The sequence below is a fragment of the Melozone crissalis genome, unplaced genomic scaffold, assembly GCF_028551555.1.
Source record: "Melozone crissalis strain CALT ecotype California unplaced genomic scaffold, PUWL_Pcris_2 ptg000042l_1, whole genome shotgun sequence".
Classification (NCBI taxonomy): domain Eukaryota; kingdom Metazoa; phylum Chordata; class Aves; order Passeriformes; family Passerellidae; genus Melozone; species Melozone crissalis.
Window position 1 is genome coordinate 14342055 of NW_026535820.1, and position 22165 is coordinate 14364219.

The 22165-nt window shown below is 37.3% G+C and overlaps 1 protein-coding gene across 1 annotated transcript; it reads left to right on the forward strand.

Moving 5' to 3' along the window:
- Window positions 1-5144: 5144 nt before the first annotated feature.
- On the forward strand, window positions 5145-21884 carry LOC128942523 (desmocollin-2-like). Its single transcript, XM_054285058.1, has 14 exons — window positions 5145-5250; window positions 5726-5845; window positions 7027-7182; window positions 8069-8213; window positions 8484-8650; window positions 10864-10998; window positions 11854-12039; window positions 13281-13540; window positions 13752-13894; window positions 15075-15290; window positions 16748-16981; window positions 19210-19331; window positions 20400-20636; window positions 21390-21884. The coding sequence occupies exons 2-14, from the start codon at window positions 5801-5803 to the stop codon at window positions 21585-21587; spliced, it is 2244 nt and encodes a 747-aa protein (XP_054141033.1). The 5' UTR covers window positions 5145-5250; window positions 5726-5800; the 3' UTR covers window positions 21588-21884.
- The last annotated feature ends 281 nt before the right edge of the window (window positions 21885-22165 follow it).

Genomic DNA, 22165 nt, shown 5'->3' on the forward strand with positions numbered 1-22165 from the left:
ATCGCTGGCATGAGTGGGATGAGTGGGTGGGCGCCGGCGCCGAGGGGAGCGCACCTGGCCGCGCCTTTCCCCCGCGCTGTCCCTGCTGCTCCGCGGGTGCGCAGCGCTCAGGGGAGGCATCCGAGCGGTGATCTCTGCCTGGCTCTTGGCTCCAAGTCCGGTTCCTGCTCGGCGGGGCCCTTGCGAAGGGCGCGGAGCAGCGCGGAGGCTACGCGGCCGCGGGGCGCTCTCGGGGGGCTTCGGCGCGGGCAGGAATCCAGCGGGATGCGCGGCTCGCCTTGGGACAGGCGGTCCGGTGGCTTCTGGAGCCTCCCGCGAGGTTACGCGACGGGCACACGCTCGGGTCGCTGATGCTGCTGCTGGATATTCATAGGAAAAAAAATACCGCAGTTGATTTTATTTAAATCTCGCACTCTGCCTCTCCCCACCTGGTTCTCCTTTTTCCGTGGGAAGGATTGTTACACAGTGTGGAGCGTGTTGAGCTGCCCTAAAAGAGTTGGTTGTGCATGAAACACTTTTCAGCGATTTCCTTTGCATTCAGTTTCTTGTATTTGTACATAATTATCAGCTCCAGAAAGGCCTTTGGCAGGCAAAGCGTGGTAGTTCTCTCTCACGTTTTTATTTTTTTAAATTTATAGTAGATGAGTAAAAGTGATTTTTCTATTGTTTCCTAGCCCCTTTCCTCCGTATTAACATTGCATTCACAAAAAGAGGGCAGATGGTCGGTTGAGCCTGTGAAAGAAAAATACTTGGTAGTGTTGAAGCACTGAATTTATTATTGTAATATTAATTATATATGCACATTTTAATGATAATGTTACTATTTCAGACACTGTGTGCCTGCCTTTGCCAGGATATTAAAGTAAAATTGAAAGAAATGCAAGCACCTTTATTCATATATCTAATTAAAAAAAGGAAAAAATTCTTCTGTCAAGCAAGAAAAAACCAAACAACACTCAAAGGAAAAAAATCCTGAGGTGTCTTCTTTGTGTAAAGGGAAAAGGACATTGCAACTTTTTTTTACCCTTATGTCTTGATGTCCATGAATAACTACCACTTACTTTTGTTTAACTCCTCAATAGTTTTTTTATGCTGACATCAGACTGGGCTTGGCATTACTATTTTAAAATTAGATGTCACCTTGACTCTTAAAATATTTCAGAACAGTGTAAAAATATGTTGTGATTCCAATAACTTAAAAAATTAGTGCACTGACTTTCAGGAGAGAGTTTTTTATTGTCTATTAATAAGGAAAGCCTACTAATACATAAGCAGGGATGTTTAAATTATTTGTATATATGCAATTTTTATATCTGCGTATATATATATATATATGGAACTATATGAAGAGCTTTTATGATGCAGACACAGCATTTTTTTTCTAAAGGGTCCTAATGTCTTTCAGAGTTTAAAGTATTTTTATTTAAATATTTTCTTAATAAGCATCAGAAGTAATTTTCAGGATTTCCATTAGCTATTCACTTTGTTATACCTTTAATCCTAAAGGTATGTGCAAAATAAAAATGCTTTTCCTTTTTTGCTAGACTTTCATCCTGAAAGAGTAAATGCACATAAAAGGGTGGATAGATTTGTTTACATTTTTCTATGTCTTTGTTTAATTGTCTGTGTGATTTTTGGATTACAATTTTAAACACAGAGATAGAAACTAGGCAAAAACACATACATGTAATCTGAGATCAGGATTCACTCTCTTGTGCTGAGGAAAATCTTTGTACCTCTATGTAATTCTTTTTAGAAAAAGGTCTGGTTATCTACTACTCATCTGAATTTTAGGAGGACCCTATTTTGTAACTGGTTATATGGGAGTGGACTGCTGTGATGCACGACGTTTTATTTATGTCATATCTAATTGCTGAAGCTACATTTAATTAGTTTGTTGAGAATGCACTTTTAAGATGCAAAGTGATATATAAGTGCAAGTGTCGTCATGTGATTTAATGAGACACTTGTCCCTTTAATGTTCAGCATTGCCACAATTCTCATAAACTGAGTGTTGGTGCATTTAAACCTTAATACTTAGAAACCTGGGATCTAAACTGGCCAGGAATGCTGTCAGAAGAAGTGCACAGCGAGGCTGTATTTTATCGAATCTCTACTGAAGCAGGACTGTAGGCAAAATCCTCTAGTCAAAGGGAAATCTTACTGTTAATGCCAGTGATTTTAGAAAAAAACCCCTAAACACGACCCTTGGACAAATACAGGAGCTGTAGTCAGATCTTGTTTCCAGTTTGAAACTTTGTGTACTGTGCTGCCCGGTACCTGAATTTTTAGGGAGGAGTTCTCTCAGTGCTGTTTCACTTGCTTGTCATAACAAACAAACAAACCAACCAAAGTCAGCATCAGTGTCTAGTTCAAAATACCATGTAATTATGCGGGTTTTTTTTCCTGATTTCTTCATTTGTTTTCTAGGTGCTGAGTTTGTGCTGTGAAGCTTGCAAGAAAGTAATTTTTCATGTTCCTTCTGAACTAGAGGCTGACAAGTTAGTTGGCAGAGGTGAGAGAAACTATGAAATTCCCAGCTTAACAACACAGCATTGCACCTTTGCTGGAGATGCTGTTAACAGTGGAGGAGACTTTGTTTTTAATGGAATGAATGGATGACTGGAGAGCCAGCTAAACAGCTGGATCAGCTTTTTATGAAGGATACGCCCTGTGTTTGTTACGGATTTGAACACCAGCTCCATGCATCCCTTCACCTTTTGCATAAAGAGCTATTGTCAGATTACAGGATTTAATTTAAAACTAAATTTAAAAATTTAATATTTTCAAAATTTGGAGTTTAAGGCTTACTATTTAAATAAATGCTTGATATTCCAAACTGCACCCATAACCCACGGTCATATGAAGAAGAGAATAAGTCATTTGGACGAAGGAAATGATTTAAAAAAAGAAGACAAAACCTGCTTAACCAGGCAGCAAGAGGCTGCTTCTGTGTGAAACATGGATGTGACTGCTCAGCAGTGCTGGGGCATTCAGAGCACACGAGGGGACGTGGTGCAGAGGTGTCCTGCATGCACACTCAGTTGGGAGAGTGCTCCTGTCTGACTGGACAGTCTGCCTCAGTTCAGGGCACCTTGCAGGTGACTGGGAGGAATAGAGGAGACCAGAAAACATCCCACTCCTATTTGTTTTTCAGACCAGTCTTTCAAAGGCAGCTTTGAAAGGTGTGGCATAGGAGGTGCTGAAGGATTCTGTGCTGCCTCAGACTGAATTTGAGATTCAGGGGTGCCCTTTGTGGGTCCTGTGACAACAGAGAAGTGTGCTCCAAGTCTGCAGTCCTAACCCATATTTCTGTAGAAAGAACAAATAAAGTGAATTGGTAGTTCATCACAATTGCTCAGAAAATCTAGCTTTATAGTGAAAATTCCTTGATCTTACATTTAAATTTTAAAACAAAAAAAACTGCTACAGCTGTGTGAGTGAGTTTTCATAGACTTTAACATTTCTCTATGTAAATAAACTTCATTTATATAAAAATAGAACTTCATGTTATTGCACTGCTTTGGAAGAACTTGCATAATACGGAACTCAATTTTTTTCCCCCCCAAAACCTTAAACAAAACCATTATAGCTCAAAAGACATTACTTACGCATTTATGGAGAAATATTTTGAATTGATAAAAGGACCATACCTTGACAGTGAAATTAGTCATGATTTTCCTGCTTATCATTAGGGTACTTTATATCTTATACTAGAGTTTTTAAAGAAAAATGTCCCACAAAACTATAACTAATGGACCATAGGGCTGACTCATATAACCATCAGAAACAATATCTCCAGTCTGGTATTTGTGGAAATGCAGTGCTGTAATAGGCAGCAGTATAAGGCACATTTAAGTGAGGCAGTGATATTCTTTTCAATACTCTGTTTGCACTGTACAGATGAAAAAAGGATAGGAGTCACTGCTGCAGTACCATAGAAAGTCTAGGAAATCTTCATTTGTGCATTTAAAGGACAGACTTAAGAGGAAGAAGAAATCACATAGCATTTTAAATTATGGTTCCCATCTGTTTTTGCAGTTTTGAAAGCGGAATGAAATTTAGTTTATTGAAAATGTCATTTACATATACAGGATGTAATTCTGAATCTTCATGAATTTTGCAATCAGCTTTCATACAGCAGTGTCCCACCCACTATGATACCATTGAAAGAGTATTGAAAAGTTTTGGTTTTGAGACCATGACACACCTCTTGTGCTCTGCAATGATCATTTGTTTGGAGTTTGAGTCTCTGACCTTCATCCTTTTCAACGTGCCAAATCATCCTCTTTTAGGGCTGATTTTGCTTTTTTTCCAGGTGTGGTACTAAACTACTTGCTGGTGAACTGAGTTTATTGAAGTCAAAAAATCTATTTTAGCCACAAGTGACATAAAATACAATGAAAAATACCTGGGAAGTATGCTGAAATTGCCTGTATGGGATTCTATCACATGCATATTAAAAAATTGCTAATTGTTTGTTCTAGGGTTACTCTTTATCTCTTCCATCTGTCTGCCTCATAATTTAAAGGCCTTTGTCCTCCCAAGAGTATTAAATCACATAGTACCAGTCAGTGCTTTCCTCCTGAGGGCAAAACTTCCAAGATGTAACATCTCCATTGGGCATTTACATTAATTAATCGTCTTCACCGATATTGTAGGGCATGGAGCACGAGGCAAATGCAATAGCTACTGCTCCAATAATGGGCATGTCTGCAAGGATTTTTGTATTTAAATGTACATAATTGCATCTCTGATGCTTCAATAATTTTACCAGTGTAATAGTGTTTTGTTGGACGATATCCTTATAGCACCCATGTTGTTTAGGAAGCACTAATGAATACAAGAGTGGAAATAAATGAAAAGATCAAATTTGAGTGCATAAGTGGGTTTTAAAATCAGTATTGGTGTTGCTTAAATACTGAGTGACAAGCTGTTGAAGATTCTGTCTGTCAGTAAATACAGTTTTTACTTGGGGTTTAGGGTTTGTTTTATGAGGGATATTGTTTTTTGCTGTTTGAGTTATTGTTTGAATATTTTTTTACAGTTGATTTGAAAGAATGCCTTCAGTCTGCAGACTTAATCAGTTCCAGTGATGGGAACTTCAAGGTTCTAGAGGATGGTTCTGTGTATACAACATCTGCTCTTTCTTTGTCTGCTGAGAAAAAGACTTTTACCATAATACTTAAGGACATTCAAGAACAAGTTGAAAAGAAAATACATGTTGACTTGGTGGAAGAAGAAAAAAAGGTTAGGTTCTAATTTCAAGATATCTTACTTATTTGAAATACTTTTTCACAGAATACAGCTTTATAATAAGTATCTGTAGTAAAGTTTTAGAATTCAAATAATCAGGCAAAATACTGGTGTAGCGTGTGTTTTTATTTAGCAATTTTTGATTACTGTGTTGCTTGAGTCAGCAGATTTTCTTTCTCAAATGGGAAATGCTAGCAAGTAGCATAATCAGGAATGTCAAGAATCTTAAAAGCCATGTTTGAGGAATTAAAGCAGATCTTATTCATGCAAAGTATCACAAGAAATGAAAAAGCTTGGAATATTATCACAGATATAATCAGAAATGAAGACCTTGGAAAAACAAATTGTCAGTAGGAAGACTGGAATGGGGAGTAAAAGATGGAAATGCAGGATGGCAGTTAAGCAAAAATACATGCAGTTAAGAATATATGGATGTATTCTCATCTGTCTTTCTGTCTTCTTGACCCAGACACCGAATACCAGGCATGCTAGGGATACAGTTCTGAAGAGAACCAAAAGAAGGTGGGGCCCTATTCCATCTGTCATGATAGAGAACTCACTGGGACCTTTCCCACTGCAAATACAGCAGGTACATTTTATATAAACCTTAATTTTATCACCCATGCTAGTTTTTATGTGACTTTTATGATAAATAAGATGAGCTGTCTTGTGTTATCTACCAGTGACATTCCTGCTATTATTCCTTTGTCTTGTTCTGTCCTATTCATTGTATATCTCGTGATCTTGTACCTGAAATAACTTGTGATCTTAGTTGTCGGAGTCAAATGGCATTGTGCAAAAGTTGGAAAAAGAAAGGAGACGTACTATCAAAGAGAGCTCTTTGGCCTGGAAATCAGTGTGTGTAATTAAAAGAAAAGCAGCAGCAAATAACCATCCACTAAACATTGCTTAGAAAAGGATTTTGTAAACACAGACTGGGGTAAATTTTGCCTGCTTGTCTACATCCTTTCTGGAGCTCGAGGTGTGCACCTTCAGCCTTGAAGACTGAGTATGGCCTGTGTTATTCAGAAAAGTAGTTAGTGGGAGAAAACAAGTAGGCGTGAAAGAGAAATGCAAGAATTAAAGTTATCATAGATCCATCTAGCCTTCACTAGATTACAGACTAGCTGGTAGCAGATGTGTAGAGACAAGTGTAATAACAGAGTCTGTGCAGAGCAATCCTTCTTCTACTAATCTTACCCTGCTAACTTCTGGCATTCAGTAAATAAGGAAAGTGTTTTGGGAGAAGAGTGTTTATAAATAGATAAGTCTAATGTTGCCTCCTTGGTGCTTGTAATGAGATGCAGAGGCTATCTGAATTGGCATATCTCTGAACTGTACTCTATGTGGTCTTTATTCCTTCTTGCCTTCCTTCACTTTTTCTTTAGGTGCAAACCACATTCTCAGTGAATGCACTAACACTAAAGTCTCTTGAACAGGTCCAGAAATAAGCCATCTGTATCTGAATATGCCTTGTGTGAGATATTCTATAGATTGGATTTCAAAATTTTTTTCCCTTATAAAGTCTTCTCTTTAATTTGATAATTTTAAATATTTATGAGTTGAATTAACTCCCCTTCTTATGTACACATATTATAAAGGAAGGCAGTCACATGTCAAGCTGTTCTCCTACTGTTCTGTGAACAGTAAATCAGGTTTGGTTTTTTCGTTTTAGGAGTTTTTGTTTGTGCTAAATATGATCATGAAAAGGTGGAAATGTATTGACATCTGTTGATGTTTTTCCTTGGGCTTAAAAATATCTTCTTATAGGTCCAGTCAGACACAGCTCAGAACTACACAATTTATTATTCTGCAAGTGGACCAGGAATTGATCAAGATCCAAAGGGTTTGTTTTACATAGAAAGAGAAACTGGAAATATCTTTGCTACTCGTGCGGTAGACCGTGAACAGTATCCAAGTTTTCAGGTACAGGCCTATGTTGTGTAAATATAATTAAATATATACATATATAATTTTAAATCTGTCATGCATATATTTGACAGTTGGGTTGCAGGGGAAATGGTAGCAAACAAGATCTGAAATCACCTGTCTATTCTGAGTAATATCCTTGATGTTGAAGAGATAAAATCAGTAGCAAATAAATGGCTGGCCATCTAGATCTTGAAAGTAGTTTTGCTTTTCACTGCTTAATCTCTAATTGCAGCATAAATATAGTGAGCTATTGGATTTACATCACTTCTAGGAAGAATTTTTTAGGAAAGTTTGAAAAGATCTGCAGAAAACAGAAATAATGGTAAACTCTAGATGACTATGGTTTTCTGAGTCTTCAGGCTGTTCAGATCTATTAACAAGGTACACTGCTCTCTCTACTGGCTGAGAAGTGTAAGAAGTCAACCAGTAGAAACAGTTTCTAAAACGTAATTATCAGTACCTATTGCTGCATTTTATTAGGTCATGTTATAATGGGGCAAGTAGTTTTGCTCTTGTTCTTGTTTTGTTCTAAATAACAATATATGCATCTACATTTTGAGAGCTGAGGTGCTTTGTGAACACCTGAAAAAAAAGTGTTCAGGAAACTTGAAAAAAGTGATAGAGTTGGAGGAGGGGTCAGGGAGAAAGTGATTAAAGTACTTAGAGTGCGTGAAGAATGGAAGGGGGAAAGATTGGAAAGCATTCAGAGGTTGTGTTCTGCTTTCACTCCTAAGATAGCAGTAACATCCCAGTCCATGTGCCTGAAGAGCCTGGTCTTGAGAAGGATGTCCTTTGCATGCTGTATTTAATTCTGTTTTATGGACTCCCCCATTGAACTGAAAGTTCTGCATGTTGCTTAAGCACTGAATTTTTCTTCCAGATCATCTGCTTTGCAACTACTCCAGATGGTTATTCACCAGAAGTACCACTTGTGCATACAATCAGGATAGAGGACGACAATGATAATGCTCCATATTTTACACAAGACCTTTTTGAATTTTGTGTCCCTGAAAATTCCAGACCTGGTAAGAATTGTTTTAAGTCTCTGAACATACTTACCACTACTCAGCTTTGTTACACACCAGTATGACTAGGTGTGATCCTGTCTTTTAAGACATTTCAGTGAGGTTCCCTGGGGAGTATTATATTACAGCAAAGACTGAATTTGCAAAGAGCAGCAGTAAATGTTCAAGTAGCTCTCTTCACATGTTTAAAACAGAAATACCTTTTCAAATGTTTTTTTTTACTATTTGCAGATTTCTCGGGAACTAAAAATTGCTGCATTGTGTTCACAGGTGTTGTTGTTGGGAAAGTGATTGCAGAGGACAGAGATGAGCCTTATACTCTGCATACCACGCTGAAATACCGCATTGTGTCACAAACCCCACCGATTACCCCAGCGTTCTCTTTACATGGGGACACCGGTGTCATCTCTGTGTTGCTGCCACAGCTGGACAGAGAGGTGATCTTTCCTGAAGCATTCTCAGCTGTCATTTAGTGCACACAGATAGCTTAACACTGCTCTGCTCTGCCCTTGTGAGACCTCACCTGCAGGGCTGCACCCAGCTCTGGGCTCCTCAGTGCAGAAAGGACATGGTTCTATTAGTGCAGGTCCAGAGGAAGGGTGTGAAGAAGTTCAAATCCAAAAGGTGGAGCACTTCTTCTATGAAGAGAGGCTGAGAGAGTTGGAGTTGTTCAGCCTAGAGAAATCTCATTACAGCCTTTTAGTTGTTAAATGGGGCTTATAAAAAAAGGATTTTTTTTTTTAACATGGGCAGGTAGTGATAGGGCAATGGGAATAGGAAAGTGGTTTTAAACCAAAAGAGGAGATATTTAGGTTAGATGTTGAGAAGAAGTTCTTGACTCAGAGGTAGTGAGACACTGGAGCAGGTTGCCCAGAGAGGTTGTGGATGCCCCAATCCTGGAAATGTTCAGGGCCACATTGTACCATGCCCTAAGCAAACTGATTTAGGGGGTGGAAGTTCATGGGGGTGAAATCCCATAGCATGGGCAGTTTGGAACTAGATGATTTTTAGAATCCCTTCCAAACCAAGCTTTTCGATGACTCTATGAAGTGTTGGCATGTGGATCAACAGACAGCTTCTTTCTCATTTTTTTGTTTATGTGTCTAAGGCTTCTTCTGAAGCTTTTCAGAGACCTGTAATTAGTCCAGAGAGTTTCTGCATAGATTACCATATTCTAGCTAACCTTGGCAGAGAACTTCTTACTGCTCAGCTGTTCAACCTATGGATTTTTCACTTTTTTGTCTGAACACTTTCTGTGTTCAGGAATCCCATGACCCACTGTTTCCTCCTGTTTAAGCTCGATTTGTGGTGCTTCTTGCTTCTTCACAGAGAAGATGAACCGGTTTCTCTAGAAGTAGTCAGTCATCCTATACTAACCAGAAATATCTCCCAATAATTGAAACCTAAACAGTAACATACCATTTCTTAAAATAATGTTCCACCCATTTATTTTTATCAGCTAGCTTTCAAACAGATAGGATACAGGATTTCTTTTTTTTTGATAGAATGTCATGTGAGATAGTTTGTACTAGGAAAAAAATGACATGTGCGTGTAATTCAAAATAATAATTCTAGCATAGGACAGTCATTTTAGGAGACATTGCAGCAGGCACAACTTGTCTGAAGATAAAAGGAGCTATATTATGGCATACTTGTGTTGTTTCATGGCTGAAAATCCATGTAAAACATCACGTTGCAAAACTTTGCGCTTGCAGTTAGAGCGCTTAGCTTTATTAGCAGGAGAAAATTGCTGAGGAAGCTGTCACAGTGACTACTTGAAGGAAGGAGGGATTGAAAAGCTAGTCCACTGCCTATCTTTTAAGATAAACTTATGAAGTAGAACAGGAGATTTCATTTCTGCACCAGAGAAACCAGTGCTACTTCCAGGCATTCAGAACTAGAGTTATTGTCTTGATTTACAAACTTTCTCTTTTTGTGCCTAACCCATCTGTACTGTTGCATGTTCTCTCCCCTCTGCCCACATCTTTTTTCCCCCTGGTCCCTCTTTCCTTGGTTGTTCAAATTAAAAAAGAAAGCTTTCTGCTGTTCTGGTTCAAGTTAGGGATTTAAGTGGGCTGCTTCCTATTGGGGATCCCCTTGGAATTGATAAGGATGCTGACTCCTTCAGTGCCAGACCCTGCCAAATGACAGGCATTGCCTTAACCTGTGTTGCCCAGACAGAGGCTGATTGCAGCACAGTTTTCTTCATCCTCAGTGAAATAAGAGATGTGCATTGAAACACTTCACCTATTGACAACCTGAGGGAATACTCTGTTGCTCCAAAGGGGAGGCAAATAGCAGATGAAAGTATGTCATCTGTATCTTCCAAAACTTCAGGTTCTGGAAAATAACACTGACATTGTGAGAAGCTTTATTTGATACAGGATATAGTATGCATGTTACTAACAAATGCTGGCTGAACTCAGTACTGCTTAGCCACTGAAAATTATTTTGCTCCTTTTCCTTTTGAGCAATAGGGCAAAAAACCCCAAAGCCAATTGTCTCATTTTGTTGGAAAACACTGAATTTAGAGCAGAATTATGGAACAGGAATGAAATATTTAGTTCTACTCCTTTGTAACTATGTGTTACTATGCAGTTAAAAAAAGTGAGTATGAAAAACTTCTTTATGCTTTTATTCTTCTTTTTAGCTTGTGCCCAGTTACACCTTGTTAGTTGAAGTGAGAGATATGGCAGGTCAGCCTTTTGGTTTGTGCACTACAGGAACAGTTGTCGTCAAAATCGAGGATACGAATGACAATGCACCAACCTTTAAACAGTTACAAGTAAGTCTGCATGAGTAAAATGTTTGTATAAAGCTTTAAAAAATGTGTTTTCATCTCCTTTCTAATTTCCTGATGGACAGTCCCTCAAATATGAAGTCTAATGCCCTGAGACAGTTAATGCCAATATAGATGTCTTTGCTTATTCCAGCCACAAGTATGATTCAGGGCAAAGAGCATGTCTCAACAACTGTGTATGCATCTCAAATACCACAGGAGATTTTGTAATATGAAATATATGAAAAAAGAATTTGTTATTCATAAGGAATACATGTAATTTACCCTTTCTGGTCACTACTGTAGAATGTCATCAGTAATATAATTGAGAATACTCTTATCTGCTCTTCTTCAACTTGTAGAGAATAACATAAAAATACAAAACATCCTTTTATCTTTTGCCATCAAAGCAGAGATGTATTTAATCCATTTTGGATTTTTGCAAGTTATTGTTGGTTTATTTATATATTTTTTAACATTTACCCCAATACCTTTTCTAATTCTCAGCTTGATCATGTTGAATCCAAATTACAATCTATAGCTGATGTAACTGAGGGAAACTGCTAATTTACCTTTCCTGTAAGGAGAATTCCAGAATTAATTGTGTCAGTGGTAGTTTGAGTGTATGAAGAAGCTGAGATTTCAATTGTGCTGTCAGGAAATGTTTATTGTTTGACACAGGGTATAAGGGAGGAATGGGAAAAATACGCTAATGCACGAAAACAAAATAAATAATTGCATCAACCTGGTAAATTAACTCCTTAGGTTGAAGTAGTCTTATTTAAATATGATGTTCTTCAGTCTTGCCTTGTGGAACACTATTCTCTGATTTAAATTAATTTTTTTTTTGGGTACTCCAAGTATGAAACACGAGTGGAAGAAAACAGAGTGAATGTAGAAGTACTGAGAATCTCTGTTGTTGATCTTGATGAACCGGGTTCACCTGGCTCAGGAGCAGTATATGAAATTATAAGAGGAAATGATGATCAGGCCTTTGAAATTACAACAGACAAAAACACAAACGAAGGAATACTGTGTGTTACTAAGGTAAGTAAAAATTGAAGGGCTAAGGGAAAATTTATGGATTTTCAGGTTTTGGTTTTAAAACATAACACACAAAGCTCACCTTCCAGACTGTTCCTCAATTTTGGTGTTCAGAATCCAAAGAATTTGGTTTTTCATTTCAGAAGAGCTTGGTGCTTTGGCCTGGTTCTACAGTTGGAGTTGTTTAGACTTAGGGGTGTAACTGAGGAATGATTCATGGTTTTTAACAGAAATGAGAGAGTGGCAAAGCAGGGAAAGATTGAGTACCTTCTTCAGTCTTGTTCTCTCTGGGAGTTAAGTAGACTTCCTCGTTCAGCATAAAGCCCTCCAGGTTTTATTTTGCAGTGTACTGACTTCAGGTTTGCTTTTCTGGCATGTGAGGAAGTCGATATGCATAAAAGAATTTGTGTCAGTTTAATTATTTGTTATAAGTCTTTTACAGATGTGAGGTAAAAGGCCCATTGCATCTGTCCTTCAGCAGATCCCTTTCCTCTTTTTCATTATCTTTTATAACTGCAATAAGCAATAACTTCTAAGGAGCAGAAAAGATTAGTATTAAAACTTGAACATGGAAATTGTAGAGGTAGAGATGCTAGTAATTTTTAAATTAATATTATTTATTATGGGTTTTTTGTTCCTAGTAATGATTAGAACTTTTTCTAAAGCTCTGTCCCTGGTATATGAACATAGTTGAAATTTCTTACATTTATTGTAATGCTGCAGTAGACTAGAGAATATTATGACTTTAGGATAATATTAGCTCTATTAAAGGCATAAAATGACTTTGGAGAACATGTCTGAAGAATAAATTGTTACTACTTACTGTCAACTCCATAAATTCTCAGGTGGATTTGTAGCTTCTAGAGAGAAGTGTGATTGACCATTGGTGAAAAGGAAACACGTGTAAGCTAAAATAATGACTAACTAAATGGGAAGAAGAAAATCCCCCCACTACATTTAATTGCTTTTTGTTCTTTTAGTAACTAATTTTCAGAATATTTATCCAAAATTTTGCAGTGATATTTCTTGCTTGGGTATTTTTTAGGCCTTTTTCTTTGACTAACTTAAAACTTTACATTAAAAAAAAGTCATGTCCTTTTACTCTGTCTCAATGGCTTATTTGAGGACAGTTGGCTTCTTTTGTAAATGTGGTACAGTTCCAGCTGTAATAATTATGTGGTGAAAAGAATGTTAGGTTTTGTATTGGTTTGAAGGGAAAAAATACCACCTCACCTTTGTTACAGGGACTGGACTATGAAGCTGCCAAGCAAAGGATCCTGGTTATTGGAGTCAACAATGAGGCACCCTACCTGCTGGCTCCCCATTCCCAACAACTTTCCCAGAGCACTTGCTCTGTTACTGTGCATGTCCTGGATGTGGACGAGGGACCGGTGTTTAAACCCTGTCTGTTGCGCTTAGACGTTAAAGAGTGCGAAGATATTGGGACAGCTATTGGGAGATATGTAGCAGAAGATCCAGAAACTGGAAATAGTGAGGGCATAAGGTATGAAGCTATGTTATTTACTAGGTTTTTTTTTTAGTACAGCATGGGTGGGATACAGGAAGTATACAGGAAATAGTTGTTGAGGTTGTATGTATGTGTGTGCACCTGCACACCTATCAGTGTATATGAATACATGTATCTAAATGTGTTTGTGTATACACACACGTGTGCTATGTTTGGGATCTTTAACAAGACAAATTATTCTTCACAGATACCGGATACCACCTGGCCAGTGTAATTGGGTCAACATAGATGACAAATCAGGTGAAATCAGAACTGTTAGGGTCTTGGACCGAGACATAGGAGAAATGAGACGAGGTCAATGCAATATCACAGTCCTTGCAATAGACAGAAGTGAGTACTAAATGTTGTTGGAGTCTCTGTGGTGTGTAACAGATGTTTATGTGCAAATGTAGTGTGGGCACAACTGTAGTGGTTCAGACCAGTGGCACACCTGGTCCATTGTCGTCTTGTCTTTGTGATAACTCTGTCAAATGCTTAGGGAATATTATTTAGCAGGGAGAGCCTTTATAAATCAGGCATGATCTCAATGTTTTGAGAAGTTATATGCTCCATTTAAAAGCCTTTAGTAATTTTAAATTGAGATATTTTTCTCTGGAGTATATTTCTTCTATTTCTTGACAATTCTTTTTTAAGTAATAGCTCCTGGCAGTTGTGAGCTAGACAACAGAGAAAGTAGAGAGGACTTTTTGAAAAGAAGTCATTGAACTTGCAGCAAACAATTCTAACTCTGTCAAAGTTTGCATTTTAAAGTCAAATGTAAATAATGCAAATTTAAATTGTTTAAAATTCTATTGTCTATGTAGTAAGCATGATAGGCATCTGCAATCAGCTATTTCTAGAAAAAGGATTAAAAAGTAGACTTGATGTCATTTCACTGGGATGTATATGAAAAGCATTGACTATTTGTGTATTGGAAAAATTGTAATAGGAAGGAAGACTTCGTTTATTTCTTGTGTGTTGACTTTGGTGACGTGGTATGTGCCACTGATGAATGCATGGTAAATTAAAGGGTAGAGGACAGAAAGAAGTGCTCTGTTCCCTTAGTGTTTTTTTTCCCACAAAAGAGAGGTGAAGGTAGGGAAAGTGTAGTTAATTTTCTCCTTCTGGAAGTTAGAAGGCTGGAAATCTTTACTTTCTGCTTTTTTTCTCTGCTTGTCATAGTATCCTTTACTCCTAGTTTATGAGCTCTTCCTCCTCTTACCCCTCCTACCTGTCAGAGTAGTATATGTTTCCACACAGACACACACACTCAGCAAAATACAGTCTGCACATGCAGAATATGGAGATGTGGAACTGCTGATGCATCTGCAACCAGCCAAGCAAAGAGAAGCAGCCAAGAAGGACCTGTGAGAACTCCCCCTCTCTCTCTGGCTAAATCAGCAGTTGCTTTCTAGCTTACTTCTAAACATGAATATTACAGTTGATGATATTTAATTGTGAAAGTTCAGACCAGAAACTAGTGTGTCAATGTTAGGAGTAAGCGCTAAACCCAGTTATTTTTATCTCATAGATGGTAAAACAGGCACTGGAACAATTCAGGTTTGCATCGTGCCTGGCAACAAGAATTTCCCCCGAATCACTCAAACTGACCACATCATGTGCAGAGACAGAACCCCGATTTCCCTCACGGCGCAGGACGGCGACGAGGCTCCGTACAGCGCACCCTTCGAGTACCGCATAAACGACCGCAGACTGGCTTCCATGTGGAAGCTAACTCCGCACGATGGTATGTGGAAACTTCCTCCTCCTCCTCCTCACTCAGCTGCAGGCTGCCAGAGGAGGCTTTGCTGTCTCTCACTTGGGTGTTCTGAAAGAATAGATTGGATGAATCTCTGCTTGGAATTGGTGTAGTCAGTGGAGGTACTTTGGGGCTTGGTGATGATCTCTAGTGGTTCCTCTAGTTCTCATCCAGTGATGACATTGTTGGCATTCCAAAGGCAAGGAGAAAGATCTGTCTCTTAAACCATGAAGAGGAAGAATCTGTCCCAAGCATCCTTGGGTCAGAAATCAGCTGTTGTCTGAAATTATGATGTAAGAAGATCAGGAGAAGGAACAAAACCTGATATAATGCATTGCATTAACACCTGGAAAATGAACCATAGATTCATAATTCATAAGGAATTTAAGAATGAAATGGCTGGTATTCCAAAGAGAAATAGAACTTTTCTTAGTCTGTTATTATGGTGGAGGACTGGGAAACTGAAACTTAACCTAAAATTGATTATAGGCTGACAAAAAAAAAAGTTCTGGAAGTTTTTATGTTACTACTGCTGTAACCCAGCACACTTATTGTAAAGCTGACCTGAGCAGTAGATAAACAATTTATTAGCAAAGATATCACTGTTTCCTGAAATTTGTTGATATAAAAAGTTAAAGCTGATCGTGGTTTCCTGGTGGTTGCCGGATGAGGGCAACAAGAGCAGCACATACATTTGCTGCTATGGTGACACAAATTAGTTGCAAAGGATATGATTCTGCAACATTCTATCTCACTAAGAAAGGCAAAAGACAGAAAAGTCTGAAAGCAAAGACCTCTAATAGATTCAAGTTTTATATCAGGTAAATTGAAAATCACATTTTGGATGATACATGTTTCATATAGCTCATCATAAAACAACCAGTATGTACATCAGTGTCAGTCTTTTACCTTTTTTTACAAATTATTTCTTTTGGCCCTCAAAGAATATGGTCATTAATCATTGCCTCTGAACAGGGCAGCAGATTAAATGGATTTTTCCCCCACTGGAAATAGTCATTCTCCCTGAATACAGCAATATAACTAAAGAGTAGGAGGGGTATAAGTTTATAATTAATTATTCCAATCACATTACCAAAAGCCTTCTTAATAACTGTCAGTTTAGTTGATGATCTTTACTAGTGAGCTGAAGTAGTGTCATTTCCTATAATGAACTAAATCAACTTCAGAGTTTCAAATCATATGTTTTCAGAGGGCTGTGTAAGGTATGCTTTGTCAGTTCTAATATTTAAAAGGTGCTGAAAGTATAAACCCATTCAAGATCTAGTTTTGTATCAACACATTTAATCTAACTTGAAACTCATTACTGTGGATCTGGTAGCAGTATGGCTGTAACAGAAGGAAAAATTGTAATTATGGTCACATTTGTGACAACTGAGTTCCAAGCATCGTTGACCCTAGATTTGGTTTTGTCTTTTTGTTTACAGATAATTCTTGGTATCTTTCACCAAAGGGTGATATTCCGTATGGAATTTATGAAATTCCTGTAAGTGTGATTGATAATGGAGGAAAGATAGGAGAGAACATAGTGAGAGTTAATCTCTGTGACTGCGTTACTCCAACTGAATGCGATGGCAGAACTCGTCAGCTTGCTGGTGGAAATGTTACCCTTGGTCTCTGGGCCATCCTTGCAATGATCTTAGGATCATTGTTATTGCTGCGTAAGTACATTTTTTTTAAACACAAAGTACAAGTCACTTAATTATAAGATTAGCTGAGAGAACTGGATTCAAACTCGATTCATTTTTTATTTTGGCTGTTGTATAGCTATCATCACTGACTTAATGTACCTGCTCTGTTCATATCAGTATCACAGGCTTCCTGCTCTCATCTTGTGTTGTAGTTACTGTGTGTGGATTTCTGTTTATTTGTTTAAGTATATTTTGTGTGAGAGGTTCTGTATGTTCAGGTAAGTGAGGCCAAAACCACCTGCATTTAGCACTTGAACCAAAAGACTTCAAAAAAGTTTGTGAGTTCTAGACACATTTCTGTTTCTAGGAATGCTGAAATCAATTTCCCAGAGTATTTTGTGATTTCTCTTGTGCTGTGGATTAAAACATGGGGTATCTGATACACTGGATTTCACAAAGGATTTTACAAGACCCCATATAATCATGGAACAATTGAATATACTGAGTTGAAAAGGACCCATCAGGATCAGTGCATCCAAATCCTGGCCTTGCCCATGGCACCAATAATCACACCATGTGCCTGAGAACATTGTCCAAACACTTCCTGAATTCTGCCAGGCTTGGTGCTCTGACCACTTCCCTCCAGAGCCATGGACCAGGACCCCCAGGTCCCTTTCTGCAGCTTTGTTCTCCAGCATCTCTTTCCCCAGTTTACAAACACATCCAGGGTTGCCTCATCTGAGGTGCAGAAACATTAAAGGACAGGGTGAATAGTTCACAACAGACCAAAACCTTGAATATTTGTTGTGCTGCTGGAGCTATCCAAAACAGGTTCTGAGAAGAGTAATATTGCTGTTAAGCAGTGAGACAATGATGGTGATACAGAAAAGCAAAAGGAAGGTTTTTTTTTTTGTTTGTTTTTTTGTTGTTTTTTTTTTTACCACAATCAGTCATGTTATTCTGACTAATAACATCTTTAAAAACTACAGAGGACATGCAGTATCTAGTATTTCAGAATCTGGGTTTTTGGGTTTTTTTCCTTCTTTCTTATCCATTTTTTCTGGTCATAGGAAAACTGTCTTGCTCCAGTTGAATCTCAGCTAGCTGTCCTTACTTAAGTAGCTAGAACACTGGGACATGGACATGTTTTGAAGGCTAGCTAGATCAATGTTTTATCTCAGTGGGGCAGGTACTCAAATTTGGAATATATCCTGAAGATGAATTTTCAGATGTGGGAACCTGCAGTAGAGGAACTGTGTGAAATGTCACCTACCTCTTTTTCACTGCCTCTTGACTGCATCCCTTACAAATAGATCCTTTATTTTACTGTGGATAGGTTTTACCCTGTGCATCCTCTGCTCAGTGCTGTCACGGATGTTTTCTTCCCATCTGTCAGCATCAGGAGGCAACCTGCTAGAATCATTGATGCAGATCTCTCTGACAGCTGATGCTAGAGAAGCTAAATTATCTTGAAAGTGGCTCTTAGCCAATTTTCACAGAAGTTTATATGTTCAGAGATCAAATTTCTCAGTGGGCATTTAGGCAGAACTCTCCCTCATGGGCTTCTTTATTTTTAAGCTAGCAATTTGAAAAGTGCAGAAAACAGAATGGTTCTCTGAATGAAAGGTTTAGTCATTTGTTTAGGAAAGGTATTTATTAATCATGATTCTGTTATTCAAAGTCATTTCTGGGTGAGTTTCTGACAACAAAAAGTAGTATTATTAAGAGGAATATAATGAATACAAGGGATTAAATAAGATTGTTCTATAGCATAATCCTGGAAGTCCTCCAGGATTCTGCTGACCTTTCCTATGAAGCAGAAATTTCTGGTGTTAGGACATTTAGCTTGCCCATTAGTGTCTTATGATATAATTTGACATTTACATATTCAGACATGAAAAATAATCTCCTGTACAACCTAATTTTAGGCATAAGACACGATTTTTCACCTGGGTTTGGACTAAATTTTTCATTACTGTGAAATTGAGTAAGTCACAATGCTTTCATAAAGGATGCTTGCATTTCTTTTATATAACCAGATGTGTTTTAGAAGAATGAAATAATTCAACAATGCAGTGATTACTCCCTGTACTGTTTGGAAAAAAAAAAGTGAATATATAAAGCTTTAAGTATGGGCATTTTTGGAAATGAATTTCTTTTTAAACCAATCTTGATGCTCAGATCCTTAAAATTTGTTATCCAACATAAGTAGATACCACTGTGAGGTAAAATTCATAGTATTATTTCCTTTTCCATAGTAATCCTGATCACAATTTGTGGCTGCTGTGGCACTGGGGTAATGAACAGGCAGGTGACTGATGATTGTGCCAATCACAATTTAATCATTTCAAACACAGAAGCTCCGGGAGAAGAAGTGATGGTAAGTTGTCTGTTTCAACATAGAAACCCGCAATTGTGGTGTCTATAGCATTGCAATTTGAGAACAGGACCACCTGCAAGTAAGTGTTTTGATAAAGGAAATAGGCAAACAATGAAGGGATCATTAGATGTACTTTGCTATTTAATAAGAATTTGAAAATTTTTCTTTAGGCAGAGGTGGTAGTACCATATACATTTAAACATACTTTGTAGTCGTTAGGCTAGCTACTTGTAATTCTTCCAGATTTTAAGGATTTGATTGGCAGCTTCAGGTGAACATTTTAATAACCTTGCAGTCATTTTTAACATTGACATTAGATTGAAATTTATTATTTTGCCTCTGTTGAAAATGTGTTAATGGAAAAACATTCTTTTTCCTTGGAGAAGGATTTTTATATTTAGCAGATAGCTGTGTAAATTGCAGGTGCAATTTCTTCCCTTCCCCTGAAAAATGACCTCAGGTGTAGTTGATTTCATGAACAGGTGTTCATGAAATTTTTCTTGCTTTTTACATCTAAGCTTCTTTCAGTCTACCATGAGCATAGTTCAGTCCAGGACTGCATTCATGAATAACTTAGTTCTTTAGACTACCTCTTTTCTGTCATCCTCCACCCCCTGACATTGTCTTCCCCAAGAAGAGGAGATGAGTTGAAAAATAATTTTTCATGTTGAAAACCAAGAAACCAAAAACTCGTGGTGGCAAGAGTCAAATTTCTTGTTGCCTATGAAGAATAATGTAATGCCATTATAAACTCAAAATACGGATTGTACATATTTCACTGGGATAAAACTTCCATTCTTTGATATCATATCGTCATATCATATTTAAATGCAGATATCCTCTCTTCTCTCATCATAGCATCCTTTCCAGGATTTACTGATCTTTAGACATTAAGGATAGCACTTTGTTCAAAATATCACAGTGCCAAGAAAGAGACTTCTCAAATTTCAATTGTGAAAGTTTCTGATTGCTGTTTCTTCTTTTTGAATTAAAAAGGAAAAGGAAATGAGGAGAAAAAAAATGTCCTCACTACTGCTTTTTTCTTTTTTTCTTTTTTTTTTTGTTTAGGATCACAATATAATTCCTCTACAAAGTACATGCGATCAAGGAGGGTATGGAGTAAAAACAGGGGAGCAGCAAACATTTGAAATGGTAAAAGGCAGAGGGCATACCTTGGAATCAGTCAAGGGAAGTGGACATCAGACTCTGGGATCAGTTAAAGAAGGAGGAGGACAGACTATGATGGATACTTGTAGATACTCCTATTCAGAGTGGCATAATTTCACACATCCTCGTTTAGGCGAAGTAAGTATTCTGAAACTGATTTTCTTTGAAGTGTAGTGGTTATGGTCAATATATACAGGCTTTTGAAGGAAGACATGTAAATGTGCTAGAAAGGTGGCTTTCTGGTTTTGGTTTTATTTCATTTTTCCTCTCTGTGCTCCTCTGCATCCCCTTTGGAATATTGCTCTTTCAAGGAGTAATCCTTGACATATTTCAGGCGTAAGTGTAAATTACTTTCTTCTCCTGGCTTAAGCTATAGGCAGTGTGCTGTTTTTCATTTTGAATAATTACTGAAGCTTTTGTGAGTTTTTCTGAGGATGTCTGTTTGCTTTTAGTCTAACTGCTTACTTCATGCTAATTTAAACCTCATACTTTAATTAGCAATGGAGCAGGAATGAATGTACAGCATTAAAAATGTAGTCCATTTCTTGGAGATCAAAAAACTCTCACTACTTGTCTAACTAGTTATGTATAAATCAGTCTTTTAATTTTCAGTGAATTTTAGTTGCTTGACAGGTTATTTAAACAGGTTCTTCCTCTTTTATTGTTACATATGTAATTAGTAGAAATTATTTCTTTATTAAATACTTATATTTTGTAGTCATAATGATATAGACCAATCATGTGCATTTTTTGTATGTAGGAATCCATTAGAGGACACACTGTGATTAAAAATAATTGAATGAAAGGTAAATCAAAAAGAAATTTTTTTTTTGCAATATGTTCAGGATAACAATTTAAGAAAATGATAAGATCTGTTCTGTTCCTATCCAGAAGGTGCACCTATGCAGACAGGATGAAGAACAGAAGCATTCTGAAGATTATCTCCTTTCATATAACTATGAAGGAAAAGGATCTTTGGCTGGCTCTGTAGGCTGCTGCAGTGATCAGCATGAAGAAGAGGCACTTGACTTCTTAGATCAGTTGGAACCCAAGTTTAGGACATTAGCAGAAACATGCATCAAAAGATAAATGTGCCTTTCAGAGTGCTGAAAAAACCTGTAAATAAGTGGCTGTCATCCTTTGTGATATTAGGTAATTTGGAATTGAGAGGGCTAGAGGTTTATCAAAATTAAGATAGACTGGTAAGAGTGTAAATGACTCTTGCTTTAAATTTACATTTTCTTACACTGGACACATTCTGTCAGAACAAAGGGATTCAAAATATCTTTTCTTTAGTTTAATATAGTAATGCTAGTTTCTACTTAGATTACATTTTGCATTCTTTGTGATTGCTCACAATGCAAAACTTTGTGTTCTTTTAATTAATTTTCCAGCTTCAAAATTTTATTGTATTTGGCTTTGGAGAAGGAAAGCTTTATAACTCACTGTTTCTTTGTTTTCTTTTAATTTTGTAGAAATGAAGCAAATCATGTTGTTGGTGCATATCAAATACCTTGTTAACTTATATGAGCTGAGATACGAAATATTTTTTCATTTTGGACATAAAAATACTCATGAATATATAAGAAAACTTTACTTTTTGATTGAAAATTAAATATATATATATATATTGTATATATGTAAAATAATATTCAAAAGTATATTTT